The 24,540-nt window shown below is 43.2% G+C and overlaps 1 protein-coding gene across 14 annotated transcripts in view; it reads right to left on the reverse strand.

The window, feature by feature from the left end:
- Positions 1-24,540, reverse strand: part of UNC80 (unc-80 homolog, NALCN channel complex subunit) — a 142,345-nt gene that overhangs the window by 92,237 nt on the left and 25,568 nt on the right. For 6 of the 14 annotated variants that reach the window (XR_011141803.1, XM_068947932.1, XM_068947938.1 and 3 more), the window contains exons 9-22: positions 23,863-24,003; positions 23,010-23,232; positions 21,425-21,565; positions 18,185-18,453; positions 17,175-17,543; positions 16,243-16,389; positions 14,100-14,247; positions 12,497-12,645; positions 10,879-11,045; positions 10,059-10,160; positions 8,498-8,712; positions 7,869-7,975; positions 6,384-6,543; positions 1,478-1,650 (exon numbers count right to left, since the gene is read on the reverse strand). Coding sequence is in view for 13 of the 14 variants with exons in the window: in XM_068947932.1 (XP_068804033.1) it covers positions 1,478-1,650; positions 6,384-6,543; positions 7,869-7,975; positions 8,498-8,712; positions 10,059-10,160; positions 10,879-11,045; positions 12,497-12,645; positions 14,100-14,247; positions 16,243-16,389; positions 17,175-17,543; positions 18,185-18,453; positions 21,425-21,565; positions 23,010-23,232; positions 23,863-24,003 (2,511 nt within the window). In the remaining variant the exon portion in view is untranslated. The remainder of the gene's footprint in view (positions 1-1,477; positions 1,651-6,383; positions 6,544-7,868; positions 7,976-8,497; positions 8,713-10,058; positions 10,161-10,878; positions 11,046-12,496; positions 12,646-14,099; positions 14,248-16,242; positions 16,390-17,174; positions 17,544-18,184; positions 18,454-21,424; positions 21,566-23,009; positions 23,233-23,862; positions 24,004-24,540) is intronic. The other 8 variants (XM_068947936.1, XM_068947935.1, XM_009688661.2 and 5 more) reach the window with 7 other exon arrangements.

Below are 24,540 nucleotides of genomic sequence, written 5' to 3' on the forward strand. Positions count from 1 at the left end.
ATAGAGTACCGTATCCCCAGAAGGATCTTAGTGACATACTCCTGCTCATATATGGCAGCAGTGAGTCCTCCTTACCCATGCACCTCACATTTTGTGTGTTTGTTATTTTAGATTTCACAACAGGGTGGCAGCCTGACAGCCTTGGAGAATGAAATTGTCTTTGTGTAGCACATACAGCAGGAGTGACTGCCTCCCTAGGCCACCTTCCAAGCTCATGTCAACCCTCACTGGCAGGAACCACTTCTGAGGGTGAGAGCATAAGACAGGCTTCTATATGAGCCACTGCTTCCACAACTTCCAGCCCAAGGGCCAACCAATGCCAACAGGAAGGGTAGGCGCTAGTGAAGACAACACCTATCTACTGGAAGATAGATGGGTACCACTCAAAACAGTAACGCTAACTGTGAACAGATAGCAACCACGACTTCCAGCCAGTATTAATGCAGACTGGACTTGAATCTGCAGATTAGGGTGCAAGGTTAAGAAGAATGTATGAAGTGATACTGCACAGAGAGTAAATCCTCCCTAGACCTGAAAAAGACACAGTAGCATAGCACTAGCAGAATGGGAGAGTCCATGGGCCTGGTAACTCCAGCAGTGAGCAAAAAGCTGAATGTAAGCAAATGGCACAATGGTCAAAGATGTGAGAGCTGGGGAGACAAAACAATTGAGAGGATGTAGATGATCTCCAAGCAGTAGCTTTCAGCCGTCTTCAGTCTGTAGGCATCTAAACATTTATGAAGGTAGAAGACCACTGTGAAGAGAAGCTATTAATAATGGGCTGACTTTTCTAGCTGTCTTTGCCATACCCTCCCAAAAGCATCTCACAGACCCCCACTGGCCATGAACCACAGGCTAAAAGCCACTGCTTTAGAGATTGGAGGGACTGTTAAAAAAAGAGCAGCTGTAAGGAAAAGAAGCAGAGAGATGAGGATGAGGCGGTCTGTGTCCCAAAGGAGGGACTGAGCTTGCGTCACTTCTGAGATTTCAGTCTGCAAATTAGCAGTATTTGCATTTAAAAGCATGCACGCTCTGACATTTGAAGTTTTTCCACTCACTGGCTCTAGTGACTAATAGCTCAGTGTTGCCTAATTTGTTTTTAACTCTACCAGAATTCTTAAGTGGAATTACCATCCCTCCCTTGGTAGTTATCCAGTCTTCATTCTTTATCCTGTAGGTTAGTATTGACACTAGGAGAAGTTGAATGATTGTGAGCAAAATTTTAAGTCTGACAATAAAAGCTTTGTGCTGGCAATAATCTGGTTATGAGGAGCCATACAATTAAAAAAAAAAAAACATTTTCTCTGCATACTCATCCAGTCACAGATACTAAAACTCCAGCTAATACCACCACCACCAGTTAATGCTTTACCTGATTGTTGTGTGGGCACGATCAACACTAGTGAACAAGAATGGACCACCACATGTGCACGTGATCTCACTCAGCAGGTAAAAAATTCATCAGTGAATGACTTACGAGATCTAGGGCTGCTGCCAAAATGGAGGCATCAGGGATAGTGCCTGGTTCACAGCAGTTCAGGAGAAACTGGAAGCGCTTCATGCCTTGGCGGATTGCTCCCAGGTTCACAACATTCTTGGATTTTCCTCCTTCTTGGTTGGAGGTCAAGTGATCATCAAAGCTATGGCAACCTGAAGAGGTAGAGCGCAGAGAGGGGATGCAGGGAGGGGTGAGGAGAAGGGAACAGTCTCTCACCAATAAAAAAAGTGGTACAAAAATCCTGATGAGTGCAATTTTGGTCCTAACCCCTTCCTTACCTTGATATGCTAGCTTGAGGATAACAGGGGCATTTTTACAGCATTCATGACTTAAGTGGGAGAGGCATACAGCAAGCCAGAATCTGGTCTTAGTCATACTGATGTCTGCCCAAAACTATTCCACTTAATCAGTGTGGGAAGCCCAGGACCTACCCCAACATAAGTGAACCAGATTACGGCACTTCCTCCCCACCTCTTTAACGCAAAACTGCAAGCTTACTATCTCCTTTTCCTGAATAATCTATTATCTTACTTTTTTACTGGCCTCTAACTTCCCCTTCCACGGAAGCATGGAGCATGCATAAACCTTATTCCTTATGTATTAATGTAATAATATCATGCTATCTGGTAGGAGAGAAAAATCAGTAGCAAATATTAGTAAATGTTCTACGTGGGAATCAACTACCGTCCATTTTTGGGCCTAAGAAAAAATGACTCAAAGCTTAACAACAAAACAAAAGTTGTTAGGCTAACAACTCCTGCAACAACCAGGACACCCAAAGTGAGACTGGACTCAATTCCTGGGTATTATCCACCATCCAACCTCTCTCCTTGAAGCGTCTTGCATACTTTGGGATGGAAGGCTCCACATAAGAGTGGCTTTTGAAAATCAAGCTTGTTTCCTCCCCACCCTCTCCAGCCTCTTCTAAGCATGATTTTACACTCCACCAATTGAGTTCAGAAAAGCAGTTTCAAGGCCAAGGTAGCTGGCCAAAACAAAAACAGTCAGCTTCTGGGCTTTTTGTCTTTATCCATATTACTCTCCCCGTTTACATGTGAAAGTATATAAATTTACAGAATACTGAAGGGTAAAGCACCGACAAACAGAACACTGAGTGAGGAGTTCAAGGTTAGCTTTAAACACCGATTTGGAGGACAAGAGGCAAAACATCAGCTGTACAGGACTTTGACTTCTTCTTCCTCAGGAAAGAAGAATGACTGAAAACTCAAAGTCCCTTTGAGATCTCACTCCCCAGGATCACTTGGGAAGCACCTGTGTACTACAAACAATAGTCACAACACAAAATGACAATGGGCATCTTCTTTTTTTCTGCTGAAGATAGAGATGGATCAAATTTCAAGAGATGTCTTTAGGATGTCTGTGGCTTTTTTCTCTCCAGTGAGGCTAAACATGGTTTTCCAGGAAACAAAATGTTCCTGTATCAGGAAATATTGCATCAAAATGGAACAAACAAACGAATTTAAAAAGCAGAAAGAACAGGCAGAACACTTACATAAATGAGTGGGCACAAACACCCCTTTTTTCCAGCCCCTCCTGTTTACCTATTGCCTGTAGCACACTACCTGAGCCCACCTGCTATAGCTGTTGTAACATGTTTATTTGAGGCACAAACAAGTGGTTCCTGTTCAGGGCTCACGTCAGAGCTGTGCCTGTATGAGATACAGAACAGAAACTTGACTTTCTGGTATAAAAAGGCCTGCCAAAGACAGCTCCCTAACCTCCTGTATAACTAGGATCTAGCAGAGGATTTGTCTGAGTGATAGCAGGCTCCCTTCACTTTCTCTGGGGTCAGTGGTACTGCCTAAAACCAATTACTACCGCCTTTGTCAAGCCTTCACAGTCCCAGCCCTGCACTTTGCTGAAGCTTTTCAAGAGAATCCTCCAGGGGTAGCTGATGGCTACCCTCCACAAAGCCCGTCTGGGGAAAGCCTTGCTGTAAGCAGGGGAACCCTCATTGGGTCACAGAGAGTTAGTGCAACTCGGACCAGCTGACAGTTTCACCCAGTGAGCAGAGACCATTTCCTAACCTAGGAGGACACTGCATGTCCGAGAAGCTCCCACCTTGCAGTTGCTTCCTGTGTTAATGTGAGATCACCCCGAGAACAGGCCTTGTGCTGCTGCTCAGTCATGCTGTATGGCTTGAGCACCTTGGTAACCTCTATGGTCACTCAAATTGCCTTCAGTAAGTGCCCGAAGAAACGTTAAGGCTCTCAAAAAAGCATACTGCTACTCACTTCTGCATATATGCTGTGTTCTTAGTATAGGTAAAAAGATCATTCAAGAAAACATTTAGCTATGCGTGCATGTGCATATATTTATGTGTGTACATATATGTATACATATACACACATACAGCTTTTATATATATACACACACACACACATCTGACACGGACAGAATTTCCAGTGGTCTAGATGATATACTATAATGAAGATTACAATTCATAAATGACGTGACAAATTATTCTGTATTTAATGTTTTTTTCTGCAATGTATTTTTCCTATCTCTTTCCTCTTTTTCAACTTGGCCTACAACATTAAAAAAAAACCCCAAAACACAGGAGGAAGAACCACATAGAAAAAGCATGAACATAGCAATGGCCATAGCATCACAAATGACAAAAAGGGGAAGTCTCAAACACATCCCAGAGTAGTATTCCAGAATCAGACCTTGAGGTCCCTGATGCCCATCCACCCTCAACAGCCTTCTGTTGTCCTCTCCATAAGCACATATATCCTACTGATCTGGAAGATACGGAAGCACTGCAAAGTTCCAGGCCCTCTGCATGCTGCTTTTCTTCTGTATTATAAAACTGTCCCACCATGAAAAGGCCTTTCATGGATTTGATTACACACCTGTATGTGCACACACAGGCATGCACAACTGAACAAACACTTTTTCTATCGGCGTGTGGCTTTTATTGTGTGGCAGAGATCCTCGAGGACATAGTGATACACTTCCTTAACTGTCACACTTCACCCTATAAACTTGAAATAACTTCCCTTCATTTCAGTTAGTGATCAGTGCGGGGCAACAGTCCAGCACTCACTCTCAACGTCACTGGACAATTTGCCTGTTTCTCCTACTCACGTGTAAAGGTCTCTTTCTTTAACCGATTGCATCACTTTTATTACAGTATTTATAATACACATATTGTATGTCAAAACCAAGCACATATCATGTACTTCTCTCACGGGAATGTGGAAGAGATCTCAAGGTCTCCTCGTTAAAGTAACTAGATAAAGTCTGATGTTATTCACAGAAAGCTGAAATACAGAAAACACTTTCCAAGTTCACAGAGCCAATAATCAGTGTGGCATCTCGGTTTTGTGTAGATGTAAGATATGCCACACACTGAACGAGGCTATTGCTGCTCTCAGGACCAAGATTAAACCTATGCCACTACATCAGGAATATGGGAACTCTAAATATAAGCAAATTCACACTGGTGTAAAATCAGGATTAGAAAGATTAAAAAAAAAAAATTTCTTCCTGCAAAAAACATGAAGGACACCACATAAGCACTGCAGAAACAGCTGTGGCAGTTTAAACATCTCACTGCCCTTCAATCGTTTGTTCCCAGCAAGACCTGAGGCAAAAGATAGTGGGAGCATTTCAGTTCTACTTCAGCATAAAGTAGCGGATGAGGAAAACAATGCAATTCCTTCCGTTGAGGGAGTATCCACCTTCAGCTACAAAGCAACAACAAGCTTCTGGTCTGGTACACCTCCTTCTAAAGGAACAATAATCTTCATCTAGGAGCCACTTTAAAACTACCATCAATGTTTCTGCAGTGGTAGAATAATGAGCAGTTAACACCGACAAGATGTGCTCATACTTCACTATTCTCAGTTGCCTGAACAATGACTTATATGCATTACACTGCAGGCCTGAGACAGATGATGGTGAAATACATGCGTTACAATGCCACAGTGAGAGAATAAAAACACATAACGACAGAGAATCGAACATACTGTAAAAGCTGCAGAAACCACGGTGAAAATCTACTCCTTTTGTGTTTTGGGGAGGTTTTTTTTTTTTTTTTGAATAAACAGTAATAGAACTTCGAGATACAAGGTTGTCTCCCTGGCAACAAGGATGAGAGCTCTGAGCTGAGGACACGAGCATATGAATGACCGCATGACTTTTGAAAACAGAATATATCATGACCTTGTATTATTTATAAAGGCACTTCTCAAACAACGCTGATTTTAAAAAATGCACTTCAATTAAATATACTTCCTTGGAAAGGAAAAGTAGTTATTATTACGCTATGTGCTAAGAAAAAGGGACAGCATCTGTAACAAATGGTATGCAGACACTAGACATGCAAACACAGAAGAAAAGAGATAATTATAACAAGGTTTGTGCAGGGTTTTCCATTTCATCAGTGCTGATCTTTGCTAAAACTGTCAAATGGTCACAAATCGAAAAAATGGAAACAAAAAAACTGATGGAACACCCATCATTGTATTAGGCAATGAAAGATTTACACACCTGATTTTGAACTGAATCAATGCTTTGAAGCAAGCATTAATTTTTCAAATGTGTTGATCAAATTCAATTTGATTCAAAAAGCCCAAATGTCACATTTGCTTAATTTAATTGGGTAAACTTGATTTTTTTTTTTCCTTAAAGAATTCTATTTTGCTAGCGTTTCTTCTAAACGAAAACAAAAGAAAGAAGGAAGGGAAGGAAAACAGTTACAAAGACTGAAAAATTGGAGAAGGCTAGAATGGATACAAAAACTATGGAGAAAGCAGGAGAAAAGGGAAAGGGGTAAAATACAGAAAGAAAGAGATAAAAAAACTAAATCAAGAGAAAAAGAAAGAAAAAAAAGACGACGAGAACCCTGATTTCTAACCATCTTTTTCTTCTGTGTGATGAAGCTTGGATGGGTGTCTTCGGCAGGTGCGCCATTTACCAAGACGCTTGAAGAAATTCTCCTCTTCATCTCGCCCGTTGTCCAGGCCACCTCCTGGCCCCCCTCCTTCGGACAGCTTCACCGCACTGGTAAACTTCACCTGTGCAGAAACAGAAGGCCAGGTCACACTACCCCATGCCACCACCTCTTGGTCTTCCTTGCTTAGACACAAAGCATCTAAAGATGCAACACAACTGGGTAAGCATGGGTTTACATATGCTGAAGCTCTTTGTCTTTTAAGCTTTCTACTTAAAAGATTGGTCTTTCACAAGAGGCTGTAAAGACACAAAGAAGGAAGGAGCATTACGATCAAAAATTAAACTTTAAATGTATTGACTGGATCTGCATTTCTCTCTCAGTGAACAAAGACAGATGGATAAGTACAGCATACATTTAACCTAGTCTTCTTTAAATTCCAGAAAGGAGTCTTCAAGAAGCTACTCACGCACCACAGCCTCCATCATCATTTCTTTCATGCAGAGAATCAGCTCCATCATTTTTCCTGATAAACTCATAACATCTAGGGACCTCATCCTCCTTTACTGAGACTGTGTTCCTCACTCATACTTCATTACCCTTTCAGGTAACTGTCCTCTTCTACCTGTCGTCTTCTTCTATCTCCAGCACGCCCAGACATACTTCATACTGTTCACTATTATCCCAAATATTGTCTGTGCTTCATTAAAGCTTCTCCTCAGTATTTTTCTGCACATTAGACTATGTATTCAAAAACACTGAAGGATATCATCGGTGCCCAAGCGGTCTGTCTGCAAACAATACCTCCCTTATTTGAAAGTGAGAGAGAAAGCTGCCACTTTCCATAGAAAGGCTCTTTCTTGCATGGTACCGGAGAAGGCAACACATGCTGTGCCTGCTGCAGGTGGACTACATTGGCATTTGGGGAAGGACAGAATTTGAAAATCCTGCAACATGGAACAGCAAATCGTGGCGCTCTCCAGAGCTTTTGCACAGAAGAAAGGGAGGTAATGGGATGGTAGAAGAATGAACACACACCCCCCGCTACATAGAAAGTAGGTTCTTCTCATATGCAATGACTGGAGCGGAGAGGAGGTAAGAGTATAGGAAAAAAGAAAATATTCTTGCTTCCAGGGAACAGCAGTGTTACAAAGTCCACTGCTTGGAAGAAGGCTTTCCTTCTTGTCCTTAGCCAGAGGCCTTTTAGCACCCATCACAGATATTTTGACTCTGGAAAGTAGATCTGCACCCAAGAGTGAGACTCCCTCACTTTGCTGTGAACTGCAAAAAGTCCAGTATCAAATTCCTATGGCAATCTACTCCAAAGTCTTCTGTCACTGTGTCTCATTGGCTACAAGGTCCATGCTAACCAGAGTGTTTCCTTGAACAGCTGAAAGCAGCCACATCCTGTCCTTCCAAGTTCTCTGCAATACAGTCTGACTCATTTACCTTGGAACTCTGCCTGATGAAAGACAGGCGGTCAACAGAGCTGATATCTAGGAGGTCTTCCACGCCATCAGCAAGGCCAGAGAGGGAGGAGCGCTTCAGCCAGTTCCCTGTTGCAGAATAAGCCACTGAGGACAATTCTGAAAATGCTTCCAAGTAGAATCTGTTAACAAATCTAGCATGCTTCTCTGAAGCGGCCACGCTAGGGTATGGAAAAATGGGAGGAAAGGGGAAGGCAGTCTCTTGATTTTACGTGCATGAACTATCACGCAAGGCAGGATCTTGTAAAGGATGCATTCTTTGTCTATCAAAAGCTGCCTGGAATATCTCTCTTCTACAGCAAGGAATAATGCCTGGGAGATTAGGGTACTAGCCTACTACTTTGGAGACACGGATTCAATATTCTGGTTTGCCAGAGACATCCTCTGTTACCTTAGCCAAATTGCTTATGTTTCCCTTTGCCTCAGTTCCCCATCTGTAAAATGGAGAGAGCAGCATTTCCCAGCTTCCTTTGGGAGAATATACAATATATTTGGACAGTAAGGAACTATGATACAGTATGTCTTTAGATAGATATATCTATCTGTATTTCTCTCACATGCAGTATGTATATAGAATATGAAGAGACATACATTTACCTATGGGGAGTTTGAGTTTCTTTCGGAGGGAGATTCGTCGGGAACGGGAACGGGAGCGCCGGTCTGTGGTGGTCCCAGAGTGAGCAGTGGTGCACTCAGATGTGTCCTGCTCAGACTGGCTACTCGTATCACTTGCTGCACTCTGCGATTTGAACATCTTTCGCCAAAAGTCCTTGCGTCCCAGAACGGCCCCTTGAATTTGCTCATCACTGGAAGAAGAGGCATGCAAAACGCAAACTGCGTTTCAGTGAATCTTGGATGCTCAAGGGAATGAGGCCTCTCTCTCCCAGCCCCCTGCTGACTTCTGTGCTCTTTGAGGTTTTCACATTTTGAATTCCAAACAAACTCTTCTCAGTGGGACATAATCAAGTTTGACAACGTGCTCAATATTGTTCAAGGCACAAAATAACCATCTTTTCTACCTGAGGAGCGTGCCCACTGAGCAGGTCATTCCAATTTTTAGTTCTTACAAGTAGAAAACAAATCAGCTTCTTTAGGTCAAAATGACCCATACTGGATAAGACTACACTAGTGCCTTCTACAAGCATATGTACTAAAGAGCTTTTGGACATCATGATTGTCATGCATGAACCTGCTGGAGTCAAAGTTCTCATTACCATGTTGGAATGAGGACAGTATAAACATACTGTAATATGCTGTACTCTTGAGATATTCCATTGCTGTTGCAGGGCTTAGAGCAGAACAGCTTGCAATAACTCTGCATAGCAATAAAGGGTTTTCTGTTCTGCTTGCAATCTCAGCAACAGTGAGACTTTGCCTGCTCAGTTCAACAGGAGAATACATAACATAGAACTCTAGGTCCTTGTGCAATGTCTTCCTATAGTGCATCTCAAAGCACTTTAGCAAGACATATGGGGATTCAGAGGCACAGAGAAGTCAAGTGACTCGTCCAAACTTTCCTAGGTGGCCAGTGGCTGCTTATAAAATTTTCTACAATTCCTGAGAATATTGATTAAATTTACTTCAATATTAAACAGCAGAATTCTTTGGGCAATAGATACTTCAAACATGTAACACCTAACAACAGGCTGATTCTCTCATTAAGAGAGCTGTTAAAGCACCTCCGCTGATAAGAGAAATGCAACAACCTCAGGAGACTGCAGATCCAAGCTGCGTCAGAAGTAGGCTGATTGTTGGGAAGCAGTAAAGGAGTAGCGACCCTTAGCAACAACTTGGAAGTTGAAAATGAATGAAATCACTCCCCAAAAGGGCAAGCACAGCACAAGGAATAGCTGCAATAACATCTCTAAGAATTAACACCCTGTTCATGGCTATCATAGCATGAGATATTGACAAATCTACTGCAGTCTTATTTGAGACTCTCAGATGGTTCCCTGCCAAAAACAAGCAGGGTCCACTTCGCAGCGTTGAAAATAGGCCCTTCCTGGATGTAATCAGCAAGTCCTGAACAGACACTCTATGCAGTTGTTGTACCATCCAAAGAGAAGAATCCTTGCTGCCCTGCCCACTTGTACTAACCCCCAGAAGAAAGCTACTGGCAATAACATGGTCAAACTATTCCATATTTACTTACTGTTCTGGAGTTTGCATTGGACGGCTTGAGACGTAACTACGACATTCATCAGGGGCAGCTGATGCCTGACCTTTGTCAATAATGACACTTCCCACCTCGGATCTATACAGACAACGTAAATCATCAGCTAAAGCAAATGGATGGCCCATCTCATGATCATCACATTGCTAAAGGACACGGAAACTGGCTCTGCTGAACAATGAAACAGCTTCAGAGATATACTCTCCTCTTAGCATCTTACTGCCTTCATACATATCACCCATCAAATATGCACCATGTCTTAGAAGTGAGGGCAAGACTTCTAGGAGCTTTTCAATTCTTTTTGATCCTTCTTTCCTACATTTTAATATGACAAGCCTCAAAAAGCAAGAGAAAATTTCTCTGTTATAGAGAAGCATGTCAGGACCAGATTTCTTTTGGGCTTTGCTGTGCCTACCAGGGTGTATCTGTCAGATAAACAACATTAGCCTCCCCCAGGATATGATGCACATTAAAAGCTATGTCCCCACAGCGTTGCAGGACTGACACTGTGCTTCTTACTTCTCTTACCCTTTCTTCCTCCTAGTGATTCCACTGTGCTGTTCTGTTAGCTCTCTTGCGTACGAGGGTTAACACGTTCTGCTGCAAATTTATGATTGCCTCAGTTCAGTACATTTTAAGGGAGACTGCTGCCACGCTACAATTCTGTACCTCAGGAACTGACATATGCTTTGAAGATAAAACACACAAGCCCTTGGACTTTCTACATTTGTGTTCAGTGGATGTCGTCATACATCCATACGTCAGTCGGTCATTTGCTTTCTCCTTCCCAGACACCAACCTTTTGCTCCCAGAAGGTTTCGACTCTTGCTCCGTTTCCTCTGTTTTTTTCCCTGGTATTAACTTTTCGGCACTATCCAAGAGGGCACTAAGTGCAACTCTCCGAAAGACGTTCCCATGAGCCTCCTTGATAAACTGGACCAGCTGTCGGATATCGCAGTACAAGCCCTGGTTAACAAGACATCATGAAAGGGAAAGAGAATTCAGTCTGCAGTTTGTGAAGAAGCAACGAGAATCAGTAGTTCCTAAAGTACGCCATTATTTCCTCTGGCTGTTGTCTGATGTACTTTCCACATATAGGTTTGTGTTTTCTGGCTGGAATCAAAAGCTGAAAATTCCATTCAGTGCATGCAGAACAAGGAGACAGCGAGGAGCGTTATTTTTTTGGAACATGCTCTGCAATCAGCTAAGGCAGCTGTAGAGGTGTCAGAGGCTAAAACAGCTGCAAGAAGAGGGAACTGCAAAGATGTCTTAAAGCGTCTTTTATCCCATTTATCCAGCCATAATCTAAAAAGGCATGAAAAAAGCCAAAAGAAGGGAGGAAAAAAAGCAGAGCGTAAGAAATTGCATGTTTTGTTTCAAAACCTGTAGGTGTCTTGGGAATTTTCTTAATTATTTTAGAGTTCTACATCATGGGAAGAGAGGAATGACTCACTCATTCCCTAATCTACTCCTACACTCAAGGCTCTTTTTAGTTGCAAACATTCACTCACATCTGTGACATGCCAAGGTCACCTCTATCGCTGGGGGCTAGGGCATGGAGGAAAGACTTTTAGAAGAGGAACTAGACATAAGGAGACTATGCTGCTGGTTTAAGATGTTGCTGTGCCTTTCCCTCTTCTTCTTCCTCACATCAGAAGGATATGCCACTGCCCCTTTAGCTGGACTTCAGTGCTTCTAAAGTTCTGCCATCAAGATGGAGTGCATGAGTGTTTCTTGTTTGCTTCTACAAAAAATCCTAATTCCAGATAATAAGGGAGGTGGTTTGAGATGAACTGCCAGATTCTGCATAAGTTTGGAAGAAGAAAATTCACATCATCCTTTCTGCTGACTGCTCTGAGGAGACAGCACACAGCCAGGGGCCAGTAATACCTTACTCTGCTCCAGCCGCTTGGCAAATAAATGCATGTCTAAGCCCTGGGAAGACCAACCAAATTGCTGTCAGGAAACTTGCATGATCTGCCACGGGTGGGCCACATCCTTTACTTGGTTAAGGTTGCAGACCACCAATCGCAGACTATATGAGTTTCCTAACAGCGCTAGGAAGTAAACTGGCTTTAACTTTGCTGAAAGTTGATTTATGCTGGCTATAGTCTTGTTCATTAGTCCCTCACTCCAGACTAGTGCTACCAATCCATTTGGTCAAATCCATGGAAAAAATCACCTTGCTTGAACAGAGAAGAAACCACAACTCAGAGTGTGCAACTCTACCCTGGCTATGTCAGGCTCCCAGGTAGGAAGGAGAAGAGGGCATGGCATTTTTCTCATGTTTCAGTCATGACAGCATAGCTTGCTATGCCATGGGATTTGGCTAGACTGAATTCAGCCTTGACTATAAAACCTCATTAGTGACACTCAAGTGAAAAGGCAACTTTGCAGACACGAAGTCAAGTGCTTACCAGGTTTTCTGGGCTGTGCAGTTCATGTGTAGTGGAAGCACAGCGAGTGATCAATGATTTGAACATGGCGCTGACAATAATACCTTCTACATTCTGGGCTGTAGACTTGTTGTCCACTGTGGTGAAGTTATTCCCAAAGCCAGCCTTGTCTGTAAAATTCAAGCACAAGCAAGCCCTTTTGTTCAGAACAATTTACAACACATGGCTTAATGACATATGTAAAGGTATTCAGATACATGAGACAAAGGTAGGTCCCCACCTAAAATCCTGTGCTCAGTTCTGGTAATCCTACCCCATTAAAAATACAGCAGAAGGGAAGGGTAAAATAAATGAGAACGATGGAATTTTTCCAGAAATGATTATAGTATGAAAATGGATGGAAAAGATCAGGGCCAGTTCAGCTTCCCTTTATTCACATCTCTCATTTACAGGAGTACAAAACAACAAACTAAATTTGAACAACACCTCCAGCTTTTCTGTTTGCTATTTCTAAAGAATAAGAGGTGTTTGATTGAACTGAAAAGTGGCAAACTTAATGCCCATTAATGGAAAATCTTCTCACCTAGAAAAATGCTGTTCCCAAAAGATACCTGAAGAGGCCAAGATCTCAAAAAGTTTAAAAAAAAGAACTACATGTTTATATGGATAACAAGAACCACCCCAGTTTTACTAGGTGAGAGAAAAGACTTTCAAAAGCATGGGCTGCCAAGCTTCAAAGCGTAAGCCAGTCAATTATCCATGAATACTTGGGGAAACTTCCTGCGGGCATCTACTTCACAGAAGCCTGCTACATAGTTTCTCTTGATGCTTTCTTTGAAATGCCTGGGATCAGAGATAGGCTAACAGACTAGGCAGACTTGCTGCGCGCTTTGGAGCAGCTATTCCTGTACTGCAAACAATCACTGTTAATTGTTGTTGCATGGATGCAGCAACGAAACATAGACTTTTGGTCATTCTAATAGCATCGGAATCATTTTCCTAACTAAAACATGGAAGAACATATATTCATATATATGCACATATACATATGCATATATGAATATATATACACATATATATCCATATACATACACACAAACACTGAGACTCATACCACAGCCGCGTGCATCAGCGTGTTCATGTTCTTATTTATACGATCTGTTTTCACTATTTACTGCCTCACCTGAGGCATTGCAGAGGGTTTTAACGCTCAATTATATCTGCATTCAGAATAAACCTTGGATTATACAGGGCATTCCAGCTGGTGCCAGGTCATGTCATGAAGCAGAAAAGTTCCTGCCCGAGGCGTAGTTGAGTGTAAATATTTTGTGAAGCCATGAACAGCAGGAAGGATGAATCAAAAAAGAGAGGCCTTTAATTTCAGGCACATTGGGTGATGCAGTTATCTAGGCCAGACCACTGGGTGGTCAAATCAAAGGAGTTCCAACTCCTTCACTGCAGTCACGCTGACCTGCACTGGCTGAGGATGTGACCATTGCATTCTGATGGTAGAAACTGAAAGATTTTTCTTCCTTTTTAAAGGAAAAGAAAAAGCCATAGTTTCCTTCTGATAGTACCATTTAGGAACACTCAAGCGAGAGCTTCTGATGCCAGCTATACTTACTGTCAGTGATTGGCTCCATGCAAAATCCCAGCAAAGCATGCAGGAAATCTACCACATTATTGAGAGAATCCCTGTTCACATAATCTCTCATGGTCTGCCGGAACTGCATCTTATCCAGTTTGTACAGCTTTGTGAGGCAGTTCTGAGCCTGCAACGACATTTATGAAATCAAATCACATCAGAGTACATGTTCAAGTTTTGTTAACAGGAGAAGAGCATTTTAGGGTTCTTTTTTTTTTGCTCTTGCTTTGTCAGTGCTCCACTGTGCTGTCTTAAGCAACCTCCCCTAGTAGCCAGATGTTTCAGGTCCTGTAACTGAACACAGACTCGTGTCTGAAGCAAACAAGGAATTCAGCACAAGGAAACACTGCACCAGTATGGGTGCCACTGTTTGGAGGTGGTAGTATGCTGAAGTCACTTTCTGCCATGTCTCAACAGCTTTCCTCTTCCCCCTTTACCCACAAAAGTAAAACATCACTGAAAAGGAATGAAGTAGGAACATAGCCCGCCTCAGTCATGACTTATTGCCTTGGTGATACAGGTTATCAGCCTCAGGCATCTGATTTTTAGCCTATAGCTCAGACCCCAGTCATTTGATGCATCTGTTCCCAGGGATCAATTGGCATTTTGCAAACTTTATTTAAAAGCTATTAATTGTCATCATCTTAGCATAAAAGCATCCATCCCAATAGGACCCCAAGCAGGCTGGAATTAGAGATTCTGAAATATCAGCTCTGTGGGGAGCATGAACTCTTCCTGCTACCTACAAAAGGGTGCTCAGCTTTTCAGTGAACTCAGACATGCAATTGTGCATGCAGTCAACACAAATGGTGCATGCAAAGCACTCTGGACAGACAAACACGCAGAAAAAAGCAGCAGACTTAAAAGTATAGAAAAATTTCTTCCCATAGAGACCTCAATTCAATGAGTTTTATAAAAAATTTTCGCTCCAAGAGGCCTATTCAGTTACGCTTAATGTTATGCATAGGCCTAGATGTTTTCCTGGCTCAGCTCCAACACAATGAAAAACTCTAACTGCTATTCTGATTAATGTGTTTTTAACCAGTGCTCTATGCAGAACCTTTCTACTGTTATCACTGCGACTCTTACCCCATCTTGTCCCACTGTATCCAGAACTAACATTACTACTGCAGTCTCCTCGTTACCCAAAAGTCTAGCTAATGGAAGAATGCTGCATAATACAGAGGCAGCTGATCCATTTCTGAGCAAGCTAGATCAGATCCCAGAACCAAATTATAGCTCCACTGGCATGGCTCAGATTCACCAAAGCCATAGAGAAGCACCTGGCTCCCACCCCCACTCCCACTGTGCATGGGCACAGTGTAAATTCTCCTTATAGGCATCAGGAATGCTCACTGTTACAAGCACAGAAGGTGAGGAAGAAGCACGTGCTGGAGACAGCCTTGTGCTGGAGACAGCCTTTGGAAGACTCCTGTTTGACGTGGCACTGGACTGATCTCAGGAAGGTTCTCAAGGTCTAGACTCAAACACTTCCGGATGAAGTCAGATGACTGGACACTTTCCACTGCTCTGACTTGGGCAGAATTAAAAATGTCAGGCATCAAAGGTAACCATCCCTCTTGCACTTCAATAGATCATGAGTCTTCTACTTCCTTTCAGCACATGAACATGCCTGCACATACAGTGCACTATCAAGAGCTGATGGAGCAGCCCAGCAGCAATCAGTCATAATCACCATTAGAAAAGGTGAACATAACTACACCTTGGACTTCTGAACTCAGATATGCAACTCAAAATAGCTGCACCTCTTGTAAACAGCCTACTCTACTGGGGTACTCTCAATGTAAGAAATGACTTACGCTACCTCTCACACGGGCTTTGCTCCCATGCATTTGTCTCTTCCAGACAAGCCACCATTGGAGTGCTCAGAAGCACCCTGGATGGACTTCAGGTGCGCTCCTGGCAAGCATAAGAGTCTGGAAGGTGAGAAGGCAGCTGAAAATCTGCTTTGGCTGGGCTGCAACACAGTCTGTGAGCTGGGACAAACAGCAACAGATCTACTGCCAATATATACGAAGCTACAGAGGGGGCAGACAGCAATCTCAGGCAGCTGATGTCAGAAGTACAAGGAGGACACTTTAATGAGCTTTAATTTTCTTACATTCTCCCGGAATACCTGGTGTCTCAGGCGATCTCCAGAGAGCCCTCGGTGTCCTTCTCCACAACCATAGGCACAACCCAGGGACTTCACAATTTTGATCAGCATTGTGAGTGCCAGCCTGTGCGTGCTGATAGATGTGCCTTCATCCTGAGAGTCACAGAGGGAAACATGGTGTGAAATCCCTGGCACAGCCAGTGGCATTTTGAGGGCGTTTTACTCTGCCTATTTCTCTTCTCAGACACTTCATTACTGAGCTATTACTCTTGAAATATCTACTGCAATTATTTTTTTAAGTTTAGGGATCAGCTCCCTCCTTTTCAACTCCCCTCAAAAAGTCATGCTATAAATGGGAAGCCCTCTACAAGCTGCTGTTAATAGTATTTTATGCTTACTACTTCCTTAACAAATTCTGCCTGAAAAACAGACAGCTGGCTTGCTTGGGCAGAAAAATAGGCATCTTTTAAAAATGTCTGAGGCACTGTGCTACTACAAATTGCAACTTTGGGGGTGAGCAGCAGCCTGTCTTGGCCAACTCTCTTTGCAACATTGAAAAATTTATGACTTCTGGTCAAAGAAAACAAACCGTACTCACATACTAGATTCTGTTTTTGCTTATAAGCTTTGCACAATACACCTGAAAAAAATCATTGCAATTGAAGATTTCAGGCACTTTGACAGGATATTGAAAATGTCCATGCCTACAAACTCTCCTTGTGGCTGTTGCTTTGCTGACAGAGTCACAGTGCCTGAATTCCCAATAGGATTTCTTCAGAGGAACGCCCGTGAGCAACAGAGCAAAACAAATTAATTTGTCATTTTGCTGCAAATTAAAAGGGAAGAAAAACAGAAGGGCAGTTGCATACACAGACATGCTCAGTCTTTACAGACCTTACAGTACCCACAGGAACTTAATAAAGGGAAGCAAGACAAACCTTTTCTTGGTTTTTGTCATTCTTCTCATAGGGCCCTCCTCCTCCACCACCACCTCCATCGCTTCCACCTCCTCCCCCTCCACCACTTCCACCACCTCCTTCTTCTCCTCCATCTCCAGCTCCGCTGACTTGGGGAGCCCCAAATCCACAAGCCGAACCTCCAGAAGCAGCCACTTTGAGCTGGAAGGATCCTTCACTTGGTCGTTTTTCAGGGGCTTCATTTTCTTTGTTCTCGCTCTTCCTCCGGACTTTCTCTACACAGGGCACCACACCAAGCTGAAGCAAGCACTCAACAATGTTCAGTGCCACATCGCAGATCCGGGAGCTGATATCATGGTTCAGGACCAAATAAACAGCCTTCAGGACCACCTGGGAGGTTCAAACATCATATTCTAAAGTCAGACTTATTTTCTCTCCTATTAACTATGTAGTGCCTGGAAATTCCAGTCACAGACCAGAAACTCATTATAGCAGGCACTGTACAAACTCAGAATGAAGAAGATGCAACCCTTAACCCCAAAAAGCCTACAATCCAAGTGTAAGACAAGAGACCACAGGCTGGGCACAGTCAGGCAGAAAAGGAAACCATGAGATGACATCTGTGAGCCTGAGAACACTGCTTCAGTGCACCAGGAGCTGTCAAGTCATTAGGGGGAATGCAGCAAGGGTGAGTTTTAAGGTGCTATTAGAAGAAAGGTGGTGTTCAGTTTTATGCTCTTTTACAGGGAACTCGGTGCATGCCCTGGCAGCACAACCATTAAATAATAGCCCTTGGAGACTTGATGTGTGCATTCCACATGCACATGCACTCCTTGCGAGGAGTAACTGGAGTTGCACTATCTGAGAGGAGACTCTTATGATACGCACAAATTTATCTGACTGACCTTTATGAGAAGGCTGAGAGAAGTCATATAGAGAGGCAGAGGAAAAGCCCGTCAAAACCCTGATCCCAGTGGTACAGCTATATTGACAGAAGAGGGACCTGGCTTTTCTCACTCCTTGCCAATTACCGAGAGATCCAGCATGCCGTTCTTGTGGACAAAGTTGTTGGTTCCATCAATGTGATCCGTATCCTCCAAGCAACTGTAATTGATGCAGGAGTCTGTCAGGCTCCGTGGGAGGTTGGCACATGCGAGTGGCTCATGCGGCATCTCAGGGATGGGCACCTGGTTGCAAAGTTTCCTCATGTGCTCACTGAAGAAATCGGCGTACCCCACATTGAATGAGGCCAGGGTAGTGTTGAAGGTGGCCACAGTGATGGTGGAGATCTGGGATCGCACTGCAGGGAGGAAAATGGCTACCTGTGAATTTTATTCTCTGGAATTATCAAATGACAGACTGAGGCTGTGCTTATTTACAACAGGTGAGCAGCTGAAAATGCAGCTTGCGATACAGAAAGACAAGACAGGTTCCTATTTCCTGATGTGGGTACAGGAACAAAAGCATAGATCCATTTCTTTCTTTGAAATGTTATCCTTGGTCTCCAGTACAACCACCCCAAGATTGCGCTAACAGTTCAGTTTCACGGCAGCTTAAGTTGATCTCAGTCAACTAGGCAGTTAAGTAGATCACGGAGCTCAACCAGCTTAAATCTAGCCCTACCAAAAGGCGGATTAGCTTTTGGCTAGCTCAGCTCCCTGTACTGCTCCAATGCCTGGTCTCATAAGCAAGCAGTGCCACTGCAAGGGAAAGAAGGGGACTCTGCAGTTGGATGCAAGAGTGAAGGTAGGATAACAGCAGCACCAATTCAGACCAGCTTTCTAAGTCGCACCAGTGTGAAAGAATTCATCACATCTGTAGAAAAAAAAAAATGGAGCCATGTACTCCTAACACTACCTGCAACAGGCTAAAACCCCTCCAGGATGCAAAGCTGAGTGATGAGAAAAGCAATATAGAGTCTAAGTTCAACAGCACTCAGAGAGGGGATCTCAAGATGTAGCCAAGCTTAACCTTAACCTGGTTAGCTCAGGTAGTGAGAGCATTTTGGCAACACAAATCCGGCTAATTTAATCAAGTATTCAGCATAGAATTACAACTTTGTAAGTAGGTCTACACACTCTGTAGTGTAAACAGACCCTATGCCTCCAAGGTACCCCATAACGTTGGCTGGATCACCTTCTGCCAGACCTTGGAATAACAAGGAATCTATACTTAAGGCTATATAATGTGTTCTAATGAACAAAATAATGTAAACCTAATGAAAATCATCAAGCTCTGATCTAATGACGGACTTTGGCCAGTTTTTATTGGCATAACAAAACCAGAGTGGTGACTACATTTCCTCATAGCCTGTGCAGTCCTGCCAGCACTGAACTAGCACTATTTACTAAGAGAAATGTTCTAAGGTCAACGGCACTACCTGGATTTAGGCTACAAATCAGACAAAGCTCAGACCAGGAAGTAGCTGCTATATCTAATAAGAGATCACAGGATTATTTGCTGGCAAGTATGACTTTTTAATGACAATCAGTGATGCTTGCATGCTGAAGAGAATGACAAAGAAAATGTGAAATTAGGAAATTCTGTTACTGAGCTACCAAGTTTGATGATTATTCACGGGTAGCTATTTTTTGTTTTTCCGAGATTTTGCTTAGTTGGTTTTGAAAAAGATGATGAAACCCCATACTCGAAATCTATATAAAGTAACTTTTCCTGTGCTGCATCTTTATTTCATGAGTGAGGTCAGTGATAGAGCTGACGTCTGGATGGGACTCACCGAGGTAGGGAAGGAGGACTGAGGACCCTTCATTTATACCCAAGCATGCCTGCAGCATGGGCCCATGACTCCTCTTGAGCAGGCACATAGGCCGCAACTGCTTTTTCATCTGTTTTTCAGTGTATCAGCCAGAAGAAATGAGCTTATTAGCAAATTTCTCCTGGCCAGTGAAAGTAGGCAACAGATGAGGAATTATCATTGACCAGGATGCTTGGATATAGTTGGCCACACAAAACAAAAGAAATATGTAATATTTGTATTTATTCTCTAATTACAGATCCATTCCTTAAAAGCCATAGGCTACCACTGGCAATAGTATAATTTGGCCTAATATTCATATATTCTCAGTACAATTGCACCTGGGGGATCAATTAGAGACGCAAGCATTGAGTATGGCTACCTTTTAGAAAATATTTGGCTAGGAAGCTGGCGTAGTGAATGGGATTGCTGTCCTACAGAAGAAATACAGGTCAGGAAGACAGATTCTACAGTGTTGACCCTGGAGAAGAGCTTTGCCTGGCAGATACAGAGATGAAGGAGATGTGCCTGCGCTAGATTAGAGCTGATGCAAATCTGTCCTCTCTCAGCCTACTCGGATTTTCTGTGCTAAAAAAGCATAGATCTTTGGGAGCTCCCAAGGCTATAGCATATATCATGCAAGTGCATCTGTAGCCTCCTAGGTATGTTGCCTGACAGCTTGTGCAGAGACAGACTGTGCCCTGCTCGGTGGGGTATATGATGCCTGCTCCCTCGTCAAGGTTCAAGGTTGCACTCAGGCCTTACTGCAAGCGTGGCCTGATCTCTATGACCAAGTTTTGCCAGTAGCACCATCCACATAGGTGGAAAACAAATTCACTCTGTATAAGCAGTAGAGCAGTGCCAGCAAAGCCTCCTGGTGCAAACAGCTCTGCTGATAGAAGAGAGCTTTCCTCATCCTGGCTAATGTTGTTTGACAAAGGTGGAGCTGCCAGGCCAACAGAAAACCTCTTCTGTCTGAAGTACGCTTCATCCCACTGGGGGCTCTCCCAGTACGGTCATGCTGGCATCACTATTTCTGCGGAGGGCTCTAAGACAGACAGGCCCCAGGGAGACTGCAGGTTTCAAGCAAATTTCAAAACCAGGCTTCTATTGGGAACCAGGGAAATTAAGAGAAAAGTGGAATTCTGAGCACAACCCAGCAGCTGGGGACTGACAAGGGACATTAAATACCACAAGACTCCCCACGAATTCACAAAAATTGCCAGCACTAGGTTTCCTCCTTAACTCCTGTGTTGTGCTGCGGTAAGGCAAAAAAAACCCCGCAATTCTCCTTGCTGATGGCTGCCAATTCTTCCGCAAACTGCACCAGATGAAGATGAAAGGCTTGGAAAACATTTCTACACGGAACAGAAGAAAGAACTCAAGAGATACAGGGGAAAAAACACAAGGAAAAAGCAGATTAGTCAGATAGTAATACATGGAAACAGTTACGCTTTGTCAGTTTCTTGCAGTTCGTACTGCAAGAAATGTTTCTTTCCTGCTGCGTTAAGCTCACCTTCTTTGACTGTGTTCTCTCCATGGCTGTTTGAGTGGTCTGGCAGATCAGTGACCAGGGTGTGGTGAGAGTGTGAATGCCTAGCGCTGAGGCTTTCCATCTCCGTTGCTGTGTCAGAGCTCCCCCGTCTGGCAAACTTTCCTAAGGTGAAGACAAGAAATAGATAGCTTACATATCTGAGACGTGCTTGGAGGCAAGAGACAGTAGCTGAGCTTAGAAATTGAAGGATTTGAGTCAGTTGAAGCCCAAGCCTTCCAGGACCCTGTGAAGCAGATCCAGACAGACTCTAGCAGGATGGCTCATGGGGGCTCATCAACATAAAGACTGACTGTACAAACTCTCCACAAGGCTCCTCGCCTCAGCACGCACTGATTCAGCTGACATAGACCCATTCCCACCACCACCCACCAGCAGCTATGGGAAAATGAGACTAGTCATCACTGAAAGACTCCCCACTCTGGAGCGTGTTATAGGAATTTCGTTTTTGCTCCCCTTGTCCAAAGAGAATAGGGGCATCGGGTTGGCAGTTGCTGAAGCAAAGGAAGTTCTCCAGGAATATAACAACTTACATATCAGAAGATCCTGGTGAGAGAGGGGAACTTCTCTGAACTAGGCAGGATAGGTTGACCATCAGACCTGAACTATATGACTTCAGTGAAGTGGCAGAAAGAAACAACTGACAGTTAAGCCAGGATAAGAAGATGGAACCCTTGAGACCAAAGTTTAACAAACTTCTTGGGATGCTGAAGATATGGAAAGGAGCATTTTGGACACTAAGTTTGCTATTCTTTAACAAATCTTTAAGTCTCTATATATTACCCATTGAAAAAAATGTGTGCGAACCTTTAAGAATGCACTTGGATAAGCTCAAAATCCCCCCAAAGAGGGGCATGTCTTCACAATGGAGAGCTTAACAGAAGGATGCCATCTAAACAAGTGGACATGAGAAGGCTCTACCATAACGTTAGACAATCATTTTGCTCCCTTCCATATCCAAGAAGGGGTGCCAGAATGAAATTCCATGTGCTTAGGAGTAAGTTAGTGAAACAGAAACAATGCCTAGATGCTGCTCAGTGAACTCAGAAGTCTGAAGAAGGCAACGTTTAGATTTAAACACTGCATCTTAACAATATCTGAAGCGATGCCCCACTTATTTTGTATCCAACATTCACTCGAGGAAAACGGAATATTTTTTGCCATAGTCCTCATGACCATATTGCCTCTCCAGAGATTTCTCCTTAGATGGAGGATGCAACCATTACTTGAATCAATTGTAAGCTGCAGTTGTCCACTGCCTGCTATGACTCAGGGAAAGTGCATTCTAGTGGTACAGTCATGACAACAGGCTGCTCCAATAGCTTTTTTTCCACCAAAGATGGCAAATTTTCAGAGAAAAAGTGAGCTAAAATGTAAGTCATTCAAGGCCTGCTGTCAGCACAGTTGCCACTTCTGCAAACAGGTGTGTAATGCTGCAGAGAGAGCCAAGGACATAAGCTGGCAATAGGAGTGATGGAGAAGTAAAGCGTCTCTGCTGTTCTCTGAATATGAACGGCACAGAACCTGGGCAGAGATAACAGTGTCTCACCTAATAGAGTGGTTTGCCATCCTCCCCTCTCAATGCCACGCCGGTCCTCTCCGATTCCAGAGAAACTGCCAAAGGAGAAGGTGCTGCGAGTGGGTGAGACGTCTAGATGATCCTCATGGAGGAGGAAGGGCACCCCCATCCTTCGTTGCCGCTTCTTCCCCGTATGGTGGAAAGGAATTGATCCTTTGCGCTCACGCTCTCTATCTTCTTTGCGGCTCTTAAACTGCAGGAATAAGAGAAGCAGAGAGGAGAGCAGGTAGAGGCTTTGAGGGATGTAACTAGTATTTGAGGGAACAGGATAAGCGTGTGTGGCCCAGCTGTAACCTTTCACTCTAAGCCTTTCTTCTCGGCCATTCACCTTGATAGCAGCTATCTGCGCTCCGGGATCATACAGGTGTGTTAAGGAACTCATGCCCCAGGAAGGGATGGCTGTCTTTATATAATTTTATGACATTCTGAAACTGAAGCTAGATTCGTACAATCCACAAAACTGTGCTAAGCATCTCGGATGGTTGCAAAATCAGATCTTCATCAGATAAAAACATCAGAAAAAGTTCACTAAATTGGCTGGACCTACAGTGAGCGATAGCACTTAAAAATCTGTCTGTTAAACAGCACTGTTCGAGTATCCTCCCCCAGATCAGTCTCAATAGGAGAGTGACCTGAAAAGATTTAGTATTGTGGTTGGAATAGGCACATAAAAACCTATGCAGTAACAGATAAAACTACTTTAAATGAAAAGAGATGCAAGTCTCACATATAGAAGGGTCCAAGTATACCTTCAGCTGCTACTTATCAGGATATACAGGTGCTGAATCACAGATAAATCAAAGAGCAATTTTCTTCCACTCACCTTTTTGAAGATGTTCATTCCCAGGTCTGTGGAGAGATCTGGAACTGCTGGCCTACGCAAGTTGGTCAGTGAAACCTTAGAAAATGCCTCAGTGCTTAGTGATTTTTCCTCCTCGTTACATTTCATTGTAAGATCCTGCAGCTCCCAACATAAGAGAATAAGCATAAGGAGAAAGGGAGGATAATCAACTTAAAACCAGAGCTAATACCAAGACCTGTCACAGGAGGGTTGTAGATGAAAAGGCCCTTCAATTCATCACGCAAAACTTCATTCTTAAATTTAGAGGAAAAAAAAAAAAGGTTTACAGGCTTCTAAAGTTATGGACCTTGTCAAATATTCTAGTCATCATGCAAAAAAAGAAAGGCCACTGCGCTGCTACGGAAAGCCACAAGAGTTGTTGTCAATATGGCCTAGTGGCCTGGAAGACTCATGGTCTGCTCTGCTCTGATTCTGACCTCAGATATGACCTTGGGTGGCAGATGATCTCCTTGAGGCCTTGTTTTACATTTACAAGCAATCATAATGACCACCCTTTATGACGTGCTTTATTTAAGATCCAAGAGAGTACACCCTTAACAATACATTCCTTTAATAACGTATTTTGGAATTGAACTGCAATAAGCAGTGAGATGCCTTCAAGAAAGACTTGATTTGTAAAAATATTTGCATTATACAGTC

Source organism: Struthio camelus, chromosome 6 (assembly GCF_040807025.1).
Source record: "Struthio camelus isolate bStrCam1 chromosome 6, bStrCam1.hap1, whole genome shotgun sequence".
Lineage (NCBI taxonomy): Eukaryota > Metazoa > Chordata > Aves > Struthioniformes > Struthionidae > Struthio > Struthio camelus.